The sequence below is a fragment of the Oryctolagus cuniculus genome, chromosome 7 (genome assembly GCF_964237555.1).
Source record: "Oryctolagus cuniculus chromosome 7, mOryCun1.1, whole genome shotgun sequence".
NCBI lineage: Eukaryota > Metazoa > Chordata > Mammalia > Lagomorpha > Leporidae > Oryctolagus > Oryctolagus cuniculus.
The window spans coordinates 156,509,648-156,529,278 of NC_091438.1; the positions used below are offsets into that span (position 1 = coordinate 156,509,648).

The following is a 19,631-nucleotide window of genomic DNA, read 5'->3' on the forward strand; positions in this document are numbered from 1 at the left end:
CAGGGCCTCCATGACATCATGACACAGTAAGGCCCTCCAGGGCCCCACGACGTCAGGACGCCATGACATCATGACGCAGCAACGCCCACCAGGGCCCCACAATGCCACGCCGCAGCAAGACTACCCTAACCAGGTGCCGGCGCCCAGCTCTTGCACTTCCCCACTCCAGAACCGAGAGCTAAATAAACCGTGTTCTTTATAAATTGGCTGGTCTGTGGCATGCAGTCACAGCGACAGAGCTCCAAGACACCTGGGAGACCGGCCCCTCCACCCCGCCCAGTCCAGCCACCCTACCGGAGCCGGTGTCTGCCGCCCCCTCTGCACCCAGCCCAAGCGCACCTGCTGTCATCCTGAGCACCACTGGCTCGTGGGGCTGCAGAAGGCGGGGCGGTCCTGTGTATTTCAAGATGTTTAGGAGCTTCCCCGCGGCCCCCCCTCCCCAGCTGTGACAACCCACCCCTGGGGGCGCAGGAGTCCTGTGCTGCACAAGCCAGCCGGGCCCTCCCGCTCCCATGCTGCTACTGAGAGCCACTGTGGCATTTACCAGCCAACTGCATTTGGTTCTTTCTGTTTCCACCGCTCACCTCTGCCTAGGCACAGTGGGGGGGAGATCAGATTTCTCTGGTCACTGAAATCCTAACTCAAATCCTTGTCCTCGCCACTGACTTGCTGTGTGACCGTGGGCCAATCGCTTGGCTTCTCTGAGCCTGTTTCCTTGTCTATAGAAAGGAAATCCCAGCCCCTACCCCCGATATTGGTGGGCAACGCCCAGCCCACAGCATGGGGAGTGTAGGCGTCGGCTGTTAGGGTTGAGCAGGGCCCTGCAGTGCAATCGGTGCCACCAGCCCATCTGTCCAGGTACAGAACTCTTCCCTGTTGGTCCAGCTTCATGTTTGCAGGAAGGCTTCAGAGGGCACGGGGCAGCCGATGAACAAGTGCGCCCCAGGCAGCCAGCGCCCGACTCCCGGTCGGGCCTTCCGGAATATAACCGACAGAGCAAGCCTGAGCCTGGGCTCGGGGCTCGGAAGTCGCCGAAGCTGCTACGCAGACTTTCTTACCATCACGGCTCCAAAAACCTCTGCCTGCCTGTAGGCACCTCCCGCCCGCGCCAGTCATCTCCCACTCCTTGGTCAGAAAGACCTTTAATAGCAACTCTAGTTCTGACCGGCTGGCCCTCTGTCTGGAGGCACCAGGGACAGGATGACCCGTGGCAGTGTGTGGACATGTCCGTGGCCCTCGCCCCAGCAGAAGCCAAGTTCAGGACCGAGAGCTGTGGCACACAAATGCCCTCCCAGTCTCCCGGGAGGTTCTCTGAGTCGCTGTCTCCAGCGGACAGCAGTGCGCAGCCCCGACAGGAGCCCTGGAGGAAGGGGCTTCCGCAGTCTCCGGCTCAGGGTGGGAGCTGTACGCTGATCCAGGTCTCTGTCTACCGGACTCTGGCAGCAGAAGTCACCGAGGCCGCCGCCGCCGCCGCCGCCGCCCCGGGAGGCGCTCCGGGGCCTGGCGTCTGTCCAGGCAGCTCAGGCCAGCCCTGTTCTCAAGTCTGGAAGAAGTGTGGGAAGGGGATTCTGCTTTTCAGGCAGCTGGGCGGGTTGGGAGGGCGTCTCTCCAAAGTGAACAGAGTGAACAGAGCGAGCGAGCAAGGTCCCAAGGTCGCAGAGGGCCCCGCCTCTGGCCTGCGCCCTGTCACCCCCACAGGCGCTCCCAGAGCCATGGGAGGTCAGGAGCCTGAGGCTGGGCCGGCTTCCCTGGGACCCCAAGGCCTCCGGGAGCTGCAGGGCAGTGGTCGTCAGCCAAGAGGAAAGGTTCGAGGGGGCGGGGCCTGGCCCGTTAGGGGTCGACGAAGGAGACGGCGATGTAGCGCGTGCCCTTGGTGGTGGGGAGCCCCTCGTGGTAGTGCGTGAGCCGTCCGGGGTGCATGAGGGCCCAGCCTTTCCTTGGGGCTCGGATGGAGCAGTTGTAGCGCAGGAAGCGACAGCCTCCACCCTAGGAGACAGGAAGTGTCAGTGCCCCGACAGGAAGCGGGGCCCTTCCCGCACCGCCCAGTCTTCTCCCAGCTGTTCCGCCACAGCCGCGCGCGCCCTCCGGTGGATGCCTCGTAGGGGGACCGCCACCGGCTGCCTGAGACTAAACAACCAAGCACTCTGGCCCTGGGCCCAGGCAGCCCTGCACCAATTCACCCGTCATTAGCTTGGTGACCAGCCCACACCTGTTTCCCCTTCTGTAAAACGGACGCCAAACGGCACAGGGTGGTGAGGAAGCAAGAGATGGCACAAGCAGGAGCTTGGGGTCGAGTTCGGCCTCGCCACTAGCACACTTTGCTGGGGGGTGGGGGCGCTGTCCTGGGCACCCCTGACCTTGGCCACTAGATGTCTGTCTGTAGCACTCTCATCCTCCGACAACCAAAAATGTCTCTAGGCACTGCCCGGGTCCCCTAGAGGGCAAAAGCGGCTCCTGGCTGAGAACCCCCAGTTTAGGCAACGCCTGATCGCTGTAAACCCAGAACACGAGAGCTGTTTCCCCGGCCGCCCTTCACCGTGCCTAGTCCACGGCACAGTCACGCTTTAAAATGTCCAGCTTGGGACGGCGTCGGGGTGCGCCAGTTGGGCTGCAGCCTGCACCGCCAGCTCCCCTATCGGAGCGCTGGCTTCAGTCCTGGCTGCTCCCCTTCGGATCCAGCTCCCTGCTAGGGCCTGGGAAAGCAGCAGAGGGCGGCCCCAGTCCTTGGCCTCCTGCACCCACCTGGGAGGTCTGGATGGAGCTCCAGGCTCCTGGTGTCAGCCTGGCCCAGCCCTGGCCATTGCAGCCATCTGGGAAGTGAACCAGCGGATGGAAAAATGTTTCTCCCTCCCTCCCTCCCTCCCTCTCGCTCTCTCTCTCTGCCTTTCAGATAAATAAATAAATAAATCTTTGAAAAAATAGGTAAAATAAAAAATCCCGCTGGAGGAATGAATGAATGCATGGGCGGTCCCCCGCTGACCCCCGCTGATGCAGAGGCCACACCTGGGGCCCAGAGGTCGCCACCACTGCTGGTTCCCAATTCTGGTTTCCTGGGCACTCTCCTCTAGCCACACCCAGACCAACACTGCCCGGCCCCTCCCCTGAAGACCCCGCCCCCTCCTGCAGGCCAGTCTCAGGCTCTGGGTCCTGTGCCCCACCCACCCTGTCAGCTGCTCCCCGGCCCCCCTGTGCACCTCGTAGTCCACGCCAACCCGGTTCAGGGCGATGTTGACGGTGAAGGTGGAGGCATCGTGGTGGGGCATCAGCGAGGGCTGCTCGTCCGGCTTGTAGCGGACCACGAAGGCCAGGTCGAACTGGGCCTGCGCCACGGCGGGGTGGGGGTGGGGGCAGGGTAGAGCGGGCATTAACGGACAGACAGGGGTGAGCAGCCGGCTCACCAGGGCGGCTGCAGAAAACCGAGGGAGGAACGAGGGAGGGAGAACGCCCGGGATGCAGGCACAGATCCACCAGTGGCGGCGCTGGAGAGCTACCGCGGGAGGGAACGGGTCGGGGCTCAGGGTCCCGGCTCAGGGGTCGGAGGGCTTCTTTGGGGGCTGCTACGGGAGCTTAATGACACCGAGGAGGAAAGACTCAAAAGGGGGCGGGGTCGGAAGCGAGGGCAGAGGGGAGTCCTTCCCGCCTGACCTCCGTTCTGGAGACCCATTTCCAGGCCCCTCCCCTCCCCTGCCTGCCACCCCACGCCACCCCCATGCTGGCTGCACCCCCGGCGCCCACCCTGGTGTAGTAGCCGGGGTAGAGCTTCTCCGTCATGGGGGCGATGTACTCCACCAAGAACTTGTGCCACTCGCGCTCGAAGCTGATCTGGTTCATGTGGATGTCGATGGTTGGCACATTCTCATACCCACCCTGGATGCGGTTGTCCTGCAGTGACCACAGAGAGCGTGGCAGGGCGGGCGTCAAGCTGCCACTTGGTGCACCTGCTTCCCGTAACCGGAATGTTGCACCAAGTCCCCACCACCCTGCTTCCAATCCAGCCTCCTGCTAACGCACACCGTGGGAGGCTGTCGATCGATGATGGCTCAAGGACCTGGGTCCCTGCCACCCACAAGGGACACCTGGGTAGAGTTCTGGGCTTCTGGCTTCAGCCTGGCCCAGCCCTGACTGGTGTGTGCATCTGGGGACCGAACCAACAGATGGGCAATCTCTGTCTCTCTGCCTTTCAGATCAACAAATACATCGTTTTGATGCCTGAACTTTCTTTTTTTTCTTTTTTTTTTTTTTTACAGGCAGAGTTAGACAGTTAGAGAGACAGAGAGACAGAAAGGTCTTCCTTCTGTTGGTTCACCCCCCAAATGGCCGCCACGGCCGGCGCTGCGCCAATCCAAAGCCAGGAGCCAGGTGCTTCCTCCCAGTTTCCCATGTGGGTACAGGGACCCAAGCACTTGGGCCATCCTCCACTGCCCTCCCGGGCCACAACAGAGAGCTGGAATGGAAAAGAAGCAGCCAGGACTAGTACCCGGTGCCCCAACCAGGACTAGAACCCGGGGTGCTGGCGCCGCAGGCGGAGGATTAGCCTAGTGAGCCGAGGCACTGGCCAATGCCTGAACTTCCCAAGGTGAGTGCAGGTGTGGGATTCAGAGAACACGTGGCTCTCACACCAGCGGCCCACTTCTGTGTCTGATGACCTCGGACCTGCCACAGCCCCCCGATGCCCCCTCACCCTTTTCCCCTAAGGCAACAGAAGTCCCACAGCAGCCTGGGGCCAACACTCCATCTCCAGTTTCCCACTCTCTCTACTCCTGACTGCCTGCTGCAACCCTGCCGGCCCCCCACGTCGAGTCCCTGCGAGACTGCGGAAGCAGCCAGAACAGCCCAGGAAATGGGCAGCCCCGGCACCGGGGCCCCCACCTTGTTGTCACCCAACGACCACTGGCCAAAGTGTTCCATCTCTTCCACCAGCTCGTCGCAAGCCGCCTCCGTGAAGATGGGGAACCAGTAGACATCCGGGCAAGGCTGGGAAGGGAGGGGACTCTGTCACAGGGGCCTGGGGTGGCACCCCACCTCCCCCCGCTCTAAAGAACCTGCTGCGGGGCCCCTCCTGTGGTCCAGGCAGCCCCCCAAAGCCAGTCTGGGAGCCCTCGCCTGTCCCCGGGGAGCAGGCCGGATGCTGGACAGACAGTGCGCTGCTAAAGGCAGGCGGGGGTGGAGCTCAGGGCCTTTCTCAGCTGAGGTCACACAGCCACCGGAGCCAGGACTGGGAGAGGACGGCGCGCACCACGGGGCAGAGGCCCACAGCTCCAGGGAGCTGGTGGTGAGCGAGTGGGAGAAAGTGCCCCCTCCTCGGCCCCAGCCAGGGACCGCGCTGGGGAGTCTTCCTCTGCAGCCTGGGCCAGGGAAGAGGCCCCTGCAGGCTCGGGCTGGGGAGACTCGAGGGACGGGGCCATCACCACCCCCCAGGCACAGCCAGAGCAGACAGAGGCGCCTCTGCCCACTCAGCAGGTTTCGCTTCTCTGTCCCCGGCTCCCGCGGCAGGCGAGGGTGTGGGTCCAGGGGCCGGGTCCCCTCACCATCTCCACCAGCTTCCCCGCCAGAGCCTTGCCGTAGCCTTCATGGATGTACTTCTCCTTCCAGTCCTGTGGGCGGGCAGCAGGAAGTGGGCTGGGGCCCGGGCCTCGCCTCAGCCAGCTGCACTCCCCGAGCTCGGCTTCCGGGGGCTCCCCGTGGGGCTCTCCTCGTGAGCCCCTCGAACTGTGAGTGAGCGAATACACGCCTGGGGAACACACGTGTCCCCCGTGCATATGCACGTGTGTGCCTGAGTGCGCCACCCCACCCCTAGGAACGCTGTGACAAATGTGACAAATGTCTCCTCCTCTGATGGCAAGTGTTCGGCCACACCTGGCCCCTCTTCCACTAGATGGCGCTGTCTCTCAGACGCCCTCTGCACCCTGCCAAGTCCCCTGGGGACAAAGCAGGAAATCAAGGGACCCAGGGGCTCTGAGACGGCGACGCCTCTGACCACTGGATCACCGGGTTCCTGCCCGTGCCCGCCCACCCTGGCCCTCACCTCGGGGTTGCTGAACACCTCCCAGAGATCGTTGTGGAGGTGGGTGGTCTGGTAGTTGTCCAAGGACAGCAGGTGGCCAAATGAATGCCGGTTGGTCAGGAACATGAACACCTCCTGGGGACAGTAGGCCTGATGGGCGCTCCCCCAGACCCTGGTCTCACGCCCGATGCCCCGCGCGCCTCTCTTGGGAGCTCCCAAGGCCATGGTGACAAGGGAGCCCGAGGGGAGGGGCAGAGCTGGAGACCCACCTTCCCCCCACCCCCGCAAAGGGCCCCTGCGGCCGGCCGGCCCTGCTGACCTGCTTCCGGAGGTTGGCACAGAAGGCCATGTCGGGGTCCAGCTTGCTGTAGCGGTACAGGTCGGGGGAGTGCAGTTCAGCCCGCAGCGCGCTGCCCTTGATCAAGTAGACGTTCGAGATGTACGGCACGTTCCAGACGCCACTGAGGCAGGGAGAGGGAGATGGAGGGGGCCTCAGGCTGGAGGCCCCCAGCTGGGAGGGCAGGACAGGGGCCTGGGACGCCGGTGGGGAAGTCCCGCCGCGTGTCTGACTGCTGCTGTCTTCCTTGCTTGAGATCACGTGGCAGGAATTCAAGGACAGCCAGCAAGTTGGGGGACAGAGGAACTGCACGCCCCGGGGGGCAGCAGGGGGCGGTGCTGCCCCGCCAGCAGGTACTCACACACGCCGCCCCTGCACGATGTCCACGTAGTCCTCGGAGCGGGCGTAGTAGCCATCCGCACTTAGAGCCCCCCAGAAGTTGGACCACAGCCTCCCGTGGCGGGTCATCAGCGGGGCCAGGACATTCCTGAGGACAGCATTGCCTGAGAGGGGGTCCCGCGGGCAGTCGGAGGCCCACCTGAAGGGGGTGTCCTCCCACCTGCACACAGGCATCTCCAGGTCCCTCCCTGGGCCAGGGCAGGGCCTTGGCCCCAGAGGGAGGTTTGGCTCAGCTGGAAGCCGCCTCCTCCCACAGGGTGGCTGGGAACCAGGAAAGGTGCCATTATCTACCAGCATCCGGTCTAGCCAGGGTGGGGGTCCCACAGCCCAGGGGAACAGGCAGGCTGAGAAAGGAGGAGAGGGGTGGGTTGGGGGAGGGGCCCCCAGGCCGGGCCCAGGCCTATCCCCAGCTGTGCCAGGCCAGGGCCGGGCTGCCGGGCTGCCGGGCCGTCCCCCAGCCTCACTTGTTCTGCTCGATGAGCAGCCGCAGGCTGTCAGGCTCGGTCAAGGCCACGTCGGCGTCCATGCTGAAGTAGTAGGTGCAGGCACGGTCCTGCCGGCACAGGTCCCTGTGAGGAGAGGGGTGCAGGCTCATCAGGGCTGGTCTCAGAGGCGGCCCACAGCTGGGGCCACACCTGGCTTCCCCGTGCACCAGCAGCCTCCACCCCGGCTGATGCTGTGAGGCTGGCATCCCATGTGGGCGCCAGCACAAGTCCTGGTGGCTCCACTTCTGATCCAGCTCCCTGCTGATGCACCTGGGAAAGCAGCAGAAGGTGGCCCAAGTGCTGGGGGCGCTACCATTCCCGTGAGAAACCCGGATGGAGTTCCAGGCTCCCGGCTTCAGCCTGGCCCAGTCATGGCTGTTGTGGCCTTTTGGGGAGTGAACCAGCGGGTAGAAGACACTTCTCCCTCTCTCTCTCTCTCTCTCTCTCTCTCTAACTCTGCCTTTCAAATAAACAAACCTTTAAGAAAAAAAAAAAATGACTCCCTCCTGGCTCCAGGACACACAACCCAGGCAACTGTGCTCGTGAGACGAAGGCCCAGAGCTTAGCAACTGGAATCCAAGCCCTGAGAACACACACGGTCCCATCCGGGTCCCTGCGCTGCCTCCAGGAGGGGACTTGGTTATTGTACACCACGGCCTACAAGCCTGTGTTCTTTTTTTTTTTTTTTTTTTTTTTTTTGACAGGCAGAGTGGACAGTGAGAGAGAGAGACAGAGAGAGAAAGGTCTTCCTTTGCCATTGATTCACTCTCCAATGGCCACTGTGGCCAGCGCACCGCGCTGATCCGAAGCCAGGAGCCAGGTACTTATCCTGGTCTCCCATGGGGTGCAGGGCCCAAGCACTTGGGCCATCCTCTACTGCACTCCCTGGCCACAACAGAGAGCTGGCCTGGAAGAGGGGCAACCGGGACAGAATCCGGCGCCCCGACCAGGACTAGAACCCGGTGTACCGGCGCCACAAGGCAGAGGATTAGCCTAGTGAGCCGCGGTGCCGGCATAGCCTGTGTTCTTTCTGTTGATCTGGGCCGAGGCCCAGCAACCCACGATCTACGGTGCCAGTTCTCCTACTGCCTGGGTCTGTCCAGCTCGTGAGCTATGAATGGCTGTAGGTTTTTAAATGGGGAGGGGAAAATCCAAAGAAGACATGTGGAAATGATGTGAAAGTCAAATTTCAGTGTCCCAGAATAAACGTAGCTGGAACACAGCCACATAGGCTCAGTGACACGGGGCAGAGCCGGGGGCTGCCGCAGGACACAGGCCCCACTGCACGGATTTGCTGTGGGGGCCCTCTGGGGAAGCTTGCCCACCTCTAGCCCAGCCTGGCTGATTCTTCCATGGCTCACATCCAAGATTAGGGGCAGGCACTGTGGTGCAGCAGGCTAAGCCACCTCCAAGACATCCACATCCCACGTGGAAGTCCCACCTCCGCTTCTGATGCAGCTTCCGGCTCAAGTGCACCCCAGGAGGGGCCGGCGCTGTGGCACGGTGGGCGCAGCCACCCCCTGCAACGCCAGCACCTCACATGGCTGCTGGTTCGAGTCCCGGCTGCTCCACTCCCGATCCAGCCTCCTGCTAGTGAGCCTAGGAAGGCAGCAGATGACCCAGTGCTGGGCCCCAGGCACCCACGTGGGAGACCCAAATGGAGGTCCTGGCTCCTGGCTTTGGCCTGGCCCAGCCCCAGTTGTCGTGGGCATTTGGGAAGTGAACCAGTGGACAGAACCTCTCTCTCACACACACTCTGCCTTTCAAATAAATAAAACCTAAAAAATAAAAAAAAAGAGGGGTGGTGTCGTGGTGTAGCAGGTTCAACTGCCACTTAGGATGCCTGCATCACACACTGCAGCGCTGGTTCGAGTCCCGGCTGCTCCACTTCTCATCCAGCTCCCCGCTAAGGCACCTGGGAAAGCAGCAGAGGACGGCCCAAGTGCTTGGGTTCTTGCCACCCATGTGGGAGACCAGGATGGAGTTCCTGGCTCCTGGCTTCATTCTGGCCCATCCCTTGGCGGGGTGGGGGGTGAACCACCAGGTGGGAGACCTGTCTCTCTCCCTCCCTTCCTCTCTGTCACTCTTTCAAATCAAATACATAATCTTTTTTAAAAAACAAAAAAGATCAGAAATCCTCTGATAGTCAGCGCTGGCCTATCCCGCCTGCCAGCCCTCGCCGCATGCTTGACTTATTCCCTGACGCTGCTCGGCCCTGCCCAGGAGCCCTGAGGTTGCAGGACAGAGACCGCCTCCCCACTCAACAGACAGGAGGTCTGAGGCCCGCCAGGGGCAGGAAGTGCCGGACCACACAGCCTTCTGCAGGCCTGTGGCCCAGCCCACGGCTCCGACCGACAGCCCCCTGCCCGCCACCACCAGGAGGACACCCAGGGTCCGCCACTCACGCGCCCAGGTTCCTGGCGTCGGCGTTCGCCATCCGCGCCTCCGGGCCCACCAGCTTCACAGACTGGTACTCGTCGCCATGCTCCAGCAAGAACTGCTCCACCTGCGCCTTGTGGTGCTGCTCCTGGGGGGGGGGGGGGCAGGCGGGGATGAGGGCACAGGCGACACCCCGGGGCCCTGGGCACGTTCCCGGTCACCCGCAGTCCCACCCCCAGTCCATCACCCATGCCAGGCCCTCTGCCCGGAGTGCCCCTCCCTGGCCCGCCTTGATCATCCCGCTGAGCCACAAATGAGTGAGGTTTGTGAGCCAAGGGCCCCGTGGGCGCCTCTGTCACCAGGACACTGCTCCTCCCTCACCCCTGGGGACACATCCAGAGACCCTGCCGCCCCCACAGGTCTGGGCCGGTGCCCAGCATTCGGCGTTGCTATAAGACGTACCAGGTGATCGGTGGCAGAGCTTTGAAAACCAGCAGTCCCTACCTGAGGCCCGCCCCAGCCTGGGAGGAGGCAAGAGCGGGGGCCCCAGAGCCTGGCTTTGCCAGGATGAGCTGCAGGGCCCTGGCCAAGTCCCTCCACCTGTCTCCGCTTCAGTCTCCCCGCTCACCGGCCCCGCAAGTGGCCAGCAAGGCCAACGCTGCACACAGCAGGTCCCCAGAGCCCCCTGTGACAACTCTCTTTTCTCCCTAGAGCCCCAGTTCCTGGTGTGCTGCTGACTGTCGCCGGGGGAGCTGCGGGCCTCCCCAGGGCAGGCCGTGCCCCCTCTCCTGTCTCCAAGCGGCCCCCTGCACAGCTGACAGGAGTCTCTGTGCCCAGGCAGAGAGCAGAGTAAGTGTGGGCCCACGCGTCCCTGGGGCAGGCACGGGGAGGGCAGCTGAGAAAGCCTCAGGAACTGAGCCCCCAAGAACAGGCACGAGTGGACCTGGCATCCCCGGGAGGGCGACCGGCAGGAGCCGAGAAATGGGACTTCATGCGGTAGGAAAGGTGGGCAGGAAGGAAGGGGCCTGGAACGCTGAATCCAGGCGGGCTCCCAGAGGGCACACCCGAATGAAGACCCATCCAGCTATCAAATTAGGACAGACTAAAGGGGGCAGGGACAGAAGTGACAGTGACGACAGTGGCAGCATCTCCCGTGTGCTCCCCCTGTGCGTGCCACCTGTCAACCCGCTTATCCCTGCAGCAACTGGAGGCGGCTGGCATCACTGCCATCGCCCAGGCACAGAGAGGTTGAGTAACACACCCAGGGGCACACAGCCCATCATAAAAGGGGTGCTGCTGAGAGTCCAGCCTGGCCAGTCTGAGTGATTCGGGGACACAGCCCGCCATGCACTGGGCGGCCCAGTGAGCTCCTCGGAGGTCTCGGTAGCACCTGCGACTCACGTGGTTGTGAACGAACAGCCGCATCTGTTTCCGGGGGTAGTGGAGGCGCAGCAGCCGCTGGAAGAACAGGGACAGGAACGGCGTGGGCTGCTCAATGAACACGCCGACCAGGACCGTGGGCAGAGCTTCCTCCTGCACGGGGAGAAGGCACCAGAGTCCGCCAGGGTCCAGACGCTGCACGCTGCCCAGCCCTGAGGGTGGGCTGAGCCAGAGGCAGGCGTGTGTGGACTTAGCAGCAAGGTGTCTGGGTCAGGCAGTGCCAAGCAGGCTGTGCAGGCGTGCAAGGGAGCAGGCGATGGGGTCCCAGGCGTGGAGTGAGGACCCAGTGGACAGCACTGGTCAGACCCGGCTGCCATGGCATGTGACGTGAGCCACACATGAGTGAGGTTTGTGAGCCGGGGAAGGGCTGCAGGACTGGGCAGAAGAAACCAGAAACACAGGCAACGTGGGGGGTGCTGGCGCTGTGCAGTCTGGGAAGGCTTCCAGGAGGGGGCATTGGGTGGCAATGGGGCTGCAACCCCTTTCCCTTCCAGAAACAACCAAGTCTCTAGAAACCACCATCCTCCTCGCACGGCCCAGGAGGCAGAGCCCCCAGCACCCCGCAGGCCTAGGCGGGCCCGGCAGTCTCACCCCGATGCCTTTGAGGCTGCGCAGGCCCTCGTCGCACACGGCGCAGCCCGTCTCGAAGGTCCAGAAGCGCGGGATGTAGTTGCCCAAGTAGTTCAGCTGCAGCTGTCGGAAGATGTGGGGTCAGCAAGGAGCCGGGTCAGCCCCACCCCCACAGCCACGAGTCCCATCTCCTGGGGGCCCTGGTGGACCCACACCCACCCCTCTCCCGCTCGAGTTTCATCGCCCGAGACCACCACGGCTGCTCCAGGGAGAGCAGGGGAAAGGGGGCCTCCAGCGCATCTTCCGCTTTGGATTTCCCGAAAGCTTGTAAAATGCAGGTTCCCGGGCCCCGTCCCCTGGAGATGCCAGCAGGGCAGCCCCCCGGGGGAGCCAGGAAATCTGCCTGCTTATCTCCCCATCCATGTGAGTGAGACGCAGGTGCTCCCAGACCACACTCAGAGACACTGGGAGCCATCCACCAGTTCCCCAGCGCCAGTCAGGTGCACCTGCCCCCTGCCCCCTGCTCCCGGCCACGGATGACACGCGCCATGGCCACAGGAGCCCCTGCCCGCTCGCGGCTGGCCATGCCTACTCCCCAGTGCAAACACTCAGGAAATGTTCAGAGAATGTACAACTCCGCCTCGGTGACACCGGGTCGAGGGCTCTGGCAGCCCCGCGTGGGCCTAGCGGGGGACAGTGGCCTCTTGTGTCTGCCGCCCAGCAGGGAGAGAGGCTCCAAGTGGGGCTTAGAAGTGAGGGCACGAAGCTCCCAGGGGGCCTCGAGCAGCGGTGGGCCCACAGTGGGGGCAGGGTCGGGGCCCTCCCTACCTTGGTGGGTCCGTCGCCATGGATGAGGACAGGGAGGGTGTCGTAGGCCAGGTTCCGCGCCCGCACATGGCCCATCTCAAACTTGAGCACGACCTCATCTAGGGGTCAGAAACCACAATGCCATCGGGCGTCTGGCCCAGAGGCCTGGACTCCAATCCCAGCTCTGCACTGAACAGGTTCTGACCTTGGGCGAGTCCCTCCACCCCCTTAGGCCTCAATGTCCCCGCCTGTAAAATGGGCACACTCCCCTCCTCATGGGGTGAGAGGGGAGACTCAGTGTCTGGCAAGTGGTGGGGGCCACAGTTGGCCGGTGGTGATCCCAGAATCCACCGCAGCCCCTTCATGCATCCGTGCAGACGGGGAGCTTCCAGAAGCTCACGGAAACACTACGCACAGATTTCCACTGTTTTTTTTTCTGCACCCAAATAAGCTTATCTTTGAATTCCATTTCCAGGGACCCCTGAAGTCCTCCCCCCACCCCACTAGAGAGAGAACAAAGACCTGGAACATCCCAGCTCCAGACACAGCCCCACCGAGCCCCACACACGAGGGTCCGGAAGGCAGGACTGGGAGTGCACCAGTCATGCCAGGGGGCCGGGGCAGCACCGGGGACCCTGTCCCGGCAGAGGGAGCCCCGGCAGTGGGGATCCAACACCTGTGCTGTGAGACTTCACGGAAGAAGACGGGCCAGCAACAACTGACAGACGCGACAGTGCCTCGCAGTCAGGATGCCCACGGCCCTCACGGGAGCACCCGGCTTCCACTTCCGGCTCCCACTCCTCGGAGCCCAGCCTCCTGCCAACATGCACCCTGACGGCTTAAGGAGTTGGGTCTCTGGGACCCCTGTGGGAGACCTGGACTGATTTCCTGGTTCTCGGCTCTGGCCCAGCCAGTCTCAGCCATTTCAGGGTTTGGGGAGTGAATCGCTGAGTAGGAGCTCTCTTTGTCTCTCTCTATAAACGGGTGGTGTGTCTGCCTCTCAAAGAAACAGTAGGGATTCTGAAAGTTTGTGGAAATGTAATTAAAAGATAAGTTCATTTTGGCACTTTTTTTTTTTTTTTTTTTTTTTTTGGTAAACCCATGTATACAAGCGGTCTTTTAAAAGTTCATGAAAAATGCCTATTATGGGGGCGGGCGCTATGGTGTAGTGGGTCCCAGCTGCTTCATTCCAATCCAGCTCCCTGCTAACGAGCCTGGGAAAGCAGCAGAAGATGGCCCAAGTGCTTGGGCCCCTGCACCCAGGTGGGAGACCCTGATGGAGTTCCATGCTCCTGGCATCAGCATGACCCAGCCCTGGTCATTGTGGCCACTTGGGGAGTGAACCAGCGGACGGAAGATCTTGCTCTCTCTGTCTCTCCTTCTCACTAACTCTGCCTTCCAATAAATAAATAAACCTTTTTTTTTAATGAAAAAACTATGGATTTCAAAATTTTTGTACCAAAATAACAGCTATTAAAAATTTATTTTATTTATTTAAGAGGCAGAGAAACAGAAAAAGAAAGGCTGGAGACAGAGAGCATCTTCCATCTATTAGTTCACTCCCCACATGGCTGCAACAGCCAGGGCTGGGCCAGGCCAAAGCCTGGAGCCAGGAGCTCATCCAGGCCTCCCACGTGGGTACAGGGACCCAGGGACTTGGAGCCTTCACTGCTGCCCCCCAGGGTCTGCGTTAGCAGGAAACCGGAATCAAACAGAGCTGTGGCTCAAACCAGGCGCAGGTGTCCCAAGGAGGGGCATCCGAGCTACTGCACCCAGCACCAGCCCCCCACCAATGTCTCGGAGTGGCCTCCTGTGCTACGTGGGGGCCTCTTCTTCCCAGAGGCCTCTGGCCGTGGGGGAGCAGAGCCCCTGTGCGTGGGCTCCTGGGCTGCCAGGAGGGGACGGGGACCCAGCTCCCTAACATAGGACCACGAACCCTGGGAACCCCAGGCGGGGGTGTCCCGTTGCTGCATTTCTGGGAAAAGAGCCACGGCTTTCATTAGGTTCTCCAAGGGCCCATTTGCCCCCATACAACCACCAGGAACCAAAGACAGATAAACTGAGGCCCTGGGGTAGGGGGCAGGGAGTTTGCCATGCTTGGGGTCACCTAGTAAGACCTGTGGCACAGCTACATCACCACCAGCCATGGCCGAGAGGCTGGGCCCAAGGGCCAGGCAGCCTCTGCTTCCCAAGTGGTCCATCAAGTCCCTGCCAGCTCAGGCCCCACCCCCAGCCAGAGAACCCTTCACCTGGAAGGTGGGAGGGCCGGGAAAGGAGGGGGAGGAGGCCCACCTGTGAGGCTGAGGCCGGCAGGGCGGGCGGGGTCCAGTGTGTGCAGGACCCAGCTCCACCCAGGCAGAACAACACCCCCTTCCCTGCCCCCTGCTGAGACAGACACAGCTCTGCTCCGAGGATGCCGGTGGTCTCTGGGGACACTGGGGGCGGTGGAGGGAAAAGGCCACAGCCCCCCAGCACAGCAGCCAGACCGGAAGCAGCCTGGATCTCCTCCTGGACCCCTCCCCTCCCCCCTCCCTCCCTCCCCAGGGTCCGTCTGCACCGGGGCCCCACCCCTCCCGCAGGGCTGCTCACCCAAGGCTCCGTCCAGGTTCTGGAAGATGCGGCAGCGGTGGTCCAGCGTGATGTTGATGCGCTCCTGTGGAAAAGAGACCACCGGCCTGCAGCAGGGACCAGAACCCCCTCACACCGGGGCGGCGCCTGTCCCCGCCCGGCTCTGCCTTGTCACATCAGGAGCCCGGCGAGGGCCAGCAGCAGAGCGCTGGGACCCACTATTCCCATGGCTGCGACCACAGAGCGCGGGCTGCAGTGAGGACAACCAGGACCACAAACAGCGTTCAGCGCTTTGCTGCGGGCTCACCGCCGCCTGGCAGCTTCCACACACGTCCACTAGTTTACTCCCCACGGCGGCCCTATGGACACCACAGCCATGGCTGCGCTTTATGGCCGAGAACCCCACCACTGTGTTCACACACCCAGCCTCCTGGACTGGTGGCATGAAAAATGTCTGTTTTTTTTTGTTTGTTTGTTTGTTTGTTTGTTTTTAAGATGTATTTATTTATTTGAGGGGCAGAGTTGCAGACGGGGGAGGGAGGCTTCCATCTGCTGGTTCACTCCCCAAATGGCCACAATGGCCAGAGCTGGGCCAATCTGAAGCTTCCTCTGGGTCTTGAGGCACATGGGTACAGGGGCCCAAGGACTTGGGCCATCTTGTGCTGCTTTCCCAGGCCATTAGCAGGGAGCTGGATGGGAAGTGGAGCAGCTGGGACATGAACTGGTGCCCACATGGAATGCCGGCGCTGCAGGCAGAGGGTCAGTCCACAACACCCCAGCGCCGGCCCCAAGAAGTGTCTGCTGTTCCTAAGCCACTGACAGCCGCTGTAACGGACAAAGTCACCAACCCAGGGGATCGGGCCCCGAGAGGCTGTCCCCATGCAGCCTGGCCGGTCGGAGTCAGGATTTCCCTCCCCTTTGCTCGGCCCACCCGTTGCCTCTTACCCGCTTCTCGGGGTCCAAGAAGATCTTGGTATAGAAGAGCTGGTCGCTGTCGCTGTCCTGGCCCTCCCACTCGGCCACCAGTTTGCGGAGGCTGGGGGCGTAGCCGATGAAGCCTGGGGGTGAGGGTGGGCAGCGACTCTAAGCCAGGGCCCCCCCCGACCCCTCCCTCTCCTCTCAAACACCTCCCACTCCTTTATTCCCAAATGTGCCTCCTCTGAGAAGTCCTCCTGGATTCAGGACATGTGGGTTGCAGGCCTGAAATGGGCCTGCCACTCAATGTTACTGGCTGACAATGCGTCCAGAAAGATTAATTAAGTACAGCGCCTCAGCACTGAGCGCCATCCCGGTGGTGAATAGGACTGGACCAGGGACCCCCGGGGAGCAGAGCCAGTGGGCACAGGCTTGGAGCCCCTTTTACCCGGTAATCTGGGAACCACAACCCAGAGAAGGGCAGAGACTAGCCAAGGTCAGACACAGTAATCTGAAGGCTGAGCTGTGGCATAGTGAGGTGGCCACCATGTCCAGCACACAGACTGCTGAGAGAGCGGAGAGAACCAGGACACTCCTACCCATGGGCCAGGCGGGGCCGGGGCCGGGCGTCCAACTGTGCCCACCCTCTGGGCCAACGGACAGGGGCCGCTGGGGACAGATCCCCCAGCTGAGGCTGGACGGGGCCTCTGGGGACAGATTCCCCAGCTGAGGCTGGACGGGGTCTCTGGGGACAGATCCCGCAGCCGAGGCTGGACGGGGCCTCTGGGGACAGATCCTCCAGCCGAGGCTGGACGGGGCCTCTGGGGACAGATCCCGCAGCCGAGGCTGGACGGGGCCTCTGGGGACAGATCCCGCAGCCGAGGCTGGACGGGGCCTCTGGGGACAGATCCCGCAGCCGAGGCTGGACGGGGCCGCTGGGGACAGATCCCCCAGCCGAGGCTGGACGGGGCCTCTAGATTTGATTCTCCTGCAGCAGAAGTCATGCAGACGTAAATGCATCTGTAAGTTTTGTGAAGACCCCTCTGGCTGCTGGGCGGGGGATGGAAGGGGAGGGGACGGAGGCAGAGGCTGGCAGAGCAGTCGGGGGACACTGCAGATGGCGGGGGCCCAGTGAGGGTGGGGACCCCCAGGGCAGTGGCGAGAGATGTTCCGGAGGCGAGGGGTGATGTGGTTCACCAGTGGACAGGAGGTGGAGGGAGACCGGGAAGAACCGAGAGTGACTCCCGGGTCTGCCCGTGCGGGCAGGCGGCTGTCTAACAGATCTGGAGCAGGTCTGGGCTTACACAAATCAGAATCTCAGGGCCGGAGCTGCGGCACTGTGGGTGAAGCTGCCACCCAGGACGCTGGCGTCCCCTGTCGGAGTGCAGGTTCCAATCCCAGAGCCCTGTTCGGGACGTTCCACACTTGGGCCCTAGACACACGCACGGGATGCCACGCGGGGGAGGGGCACGGAGGCGGGCCCCTCTGCTGGGCCGCACACCCTGCCCCCGTCTCTCACCTCCAGAGCCCAGGAACCTCTTCCCGTCCGACACCACCGGGTATTTGGCCTCCAGCCTGCGGTCCGGGTAGATGAGCTCCTCGGCAGAGAAGACCACCTGGCTCCTGGCCTGCCGGAACTTCTTCAGGAGCTCCCGGGGCCCCGACGCAAACACCACGTCGTAGCTGCGGCCAGAGCAGGGGGAAGCCAGGGGGCGCAGAGGTGAGCAGGGGCCCCGTGGGGGACCAGGGGCCGCAGCTCTCCCCAGACCAGGGGCCGCGGCATTCCCCAGAGCCCTCCACGCACGCCAGCCTGGGCCCCCATGTGGAAAACGGGTCTGCTCCGTGGTCCACCTGCCACACTTCTACCCCTGCCCAGGGCAGAGACCTGCCCCTGTCTCAGGCAGGCGGCCCCTCCCATCTTTTCACCAAGCGGCTACAAAGGGCTACACCAGGGAGGTTTTGTTTGTCTGTCTGTTTTTAAGATTTAGTTATTTGAAAGGCAGAGCCAGAGAGAGACCTTCCACCCATTGATTTTCTCCCCAGATGGCCACAACAGCTGGGGCTGGAGCTCCATCCAGGTCTCCCACATGGGTGCAGGGGCCCAAGCACTTGGGCCATCCTCTGCTGCTTTCCCAGGTGCACGAGCAGGGAGCTGGATGGGAAGTGGAGCAGCCAGACTCAAACAGGTGCTCATATGGGATGCCGGCATCACAGGCAGCGGCTTAACCTATTGCACCACAGTGCAAGCTACCTACACCAGAGGGTTTTATCCGAAGTTCATGGGTCTCCTGAAGACTACGGGCGCCCCAGTTAGACCGAGGCGCTGTCATCCTCGCTACTCTGGGGCAGCCTCGTTTCTGGACACGGGCACCCCTCGGAGACACCGCAGGTCCGGTTCCAGAAAGCTGCAAGAAAGCAAGCTCCCTGAAGCGTCTGGCCTCCCACTGCCTGTGAGTCATGTTGGCACTTTAGTCTACGAAGCGAGCACCAGCATGGTATCTGAAACACAACGGACAGGGGCCTGCGCTGTGGCACAGGGGTTAGGCCGCCGCTGGCAATGCCAGCACCCCGTACGGAGGGCCGGTTACAGTCCTGGATGCCAGCATCCCGTACGGAGGGCCGGTTACAGTCCCTACTGCCAGCATCCCGTACGGAGGGCCGGTTACAGTCCTGGATGCCAGCATCCCGTACAGGAGGGCCGGGTACAGTCCCGGATGCCAGCACCCCGTACGGAGGGCCGGGTACAGTCCCAGATGCTCCACTTCCACGCAGCTCCCTGCTGGTGTGCCTAAGAAAGCAGCAGAAGACGGCCGAAGGCCCCTACTATACACGTGGGAGACTCGGATGGAGTTCCTGGCTCCAGGCTTTGGCCTAGCCTCGACCTGGCTGTCGCAGCCCGTGGCTAGAAGAGCCACCTCTCGCCTTCTCTCTCTGCACCCCGCTCACCTGTCAGTGAAGAGAACGACCAGGTCCTCCTTGTCTGCGTGCTTCTCCAGAGCCTTCCTCAGCAGACGAACCTTCTGCCCTCCCCCTGCGGACAGCCCCTTCTCCACGGGCCAGTCCTCCCCCAGGCCCAGCGCCTGCAGAGAAAGACCCCTTAGCACCGGCTTCTGGTAAAGGCTTTTCCAGTCAAATCTCCACCCTCAGCTGCACCAGGAACATCTTTGCCTTTGTTTGCCCAGCACCTCCAATCCTCCCCTGTGGGGAATGTGTGTGAGGCTGACCTGGCGCCTCCAGCGGTCACATGACCGCATCTGGCCAATCAGAATGCCCCATCCCTCCTGCCCCTCCCACACGTGAGCATGTGACCCAAGCATGGCCTATCAGAGCCTTCCCTGGGACTTTTTAAAATTAAGGACAGGTTGTCTTAGTATGTGTATGGGGTATGTGGGTGTGTGGCTGGCAGTCACCTGGCGACCATGTGAAGAAAGTACATCAGCAAATGAAAACAAATAGCAGCACCCCGGGGTGGAAAGACAAAGCCAAAGTCTTTGTTCTGCATCTCGGAGCCTCGGATCCGGCGAGGCCTGAGGGCCCACTCTGCTCCAAGCTTCACTCGTGTGAGCTAGTAACACACCTTCCTTCTGGCTCAGTGCCACTGGACGGCAAGCTCTAGGCAGTGGCCTGGGGTGTCTCGTCCATCGCTCTACCCCAGGGCCCACCACAAGCACTCGGGACACTCAGCTGAGTGCAGGGCAGTCCCCCTGTGGGGCTCAGTCCCCAGACT

The 19,631-nt window shown here is 62.4% G+C and overlaps 1 protein-coding gene across 2 annotated transcripts in view; it reads right to left on the reverse strand.

The window, feature by feature from the left end:
- Positions 1-1,126: 1,126 nt before the first annotated feature.
- Positions 1,127-19,631, reverse strand: part of PLOD1 (procollagen-lysine,2-oxoglutarate 5-dioxygenase 1) — a 28,204-nt gene continuing 9,699 nt past the window's right edge. For both annotated transcript variants that reach the window (XM_002721515.5, XM_070079269.1), the window contains 17 exons: positions 18,851-18,984; positions 17,424-17,587; positions 15,935-16,047; positions 15,011-15,074; positions 12,443-12,540; positions 11,636-11,737; positions 11,006-11,137; positions 9,631-9,752; positions 7,205-7,309; positions 6,703-6,828; positions 6,324-6,465; positions 6,026-6,139; positions 5,529-5,594; positions 4,870-4,974; positions 3,736-3,882; positions 3,195-3,320; positions 1,127-1,986 (listed from right to left, as the gene is read on the reverse strand). In XM_002721515.5, the coding sequence (XP_002721561.3) occupies positions 1,831-1,986; positions 3,195-3,320; positions 3,736-3,882; positions 4,870-4,974; positions 5,529-5,594; positions 6,026-6,139; positions 6,324-6,465; positions 6,703-6,828; positions 7,205-7,309; positions 9,631-9,752; positions 11,006-11,137; positions 11,636-11,737; positions 12,443-12,540; positions 15,011-15,074; positions 15,935-16,047; positions 17,424-17,587; positions 18,851-18,984 (2,016 nt within the window). In that variant the 3' untranslated portion in view covers positions 1,127-1,830. The remainder of the gene's footprint in view (positions 1,987-3,194; positions 3,321-3,735; positions 3,883-4,869; positions 4,975-5,528; positions 5,595-6,025; positions 6,140-6,323; positions 6,466-6,702; positions 6,829-7,204; positions 7,310-9,630; positions 9,753-11,005; positions 11,138-11,635; positions 11,738-12,442; positions 12,541-15,010; positions 15,075-15,934; positions 16,048-17,423; positions 17,588-18,850; positions 18,985-19,631) is intronic.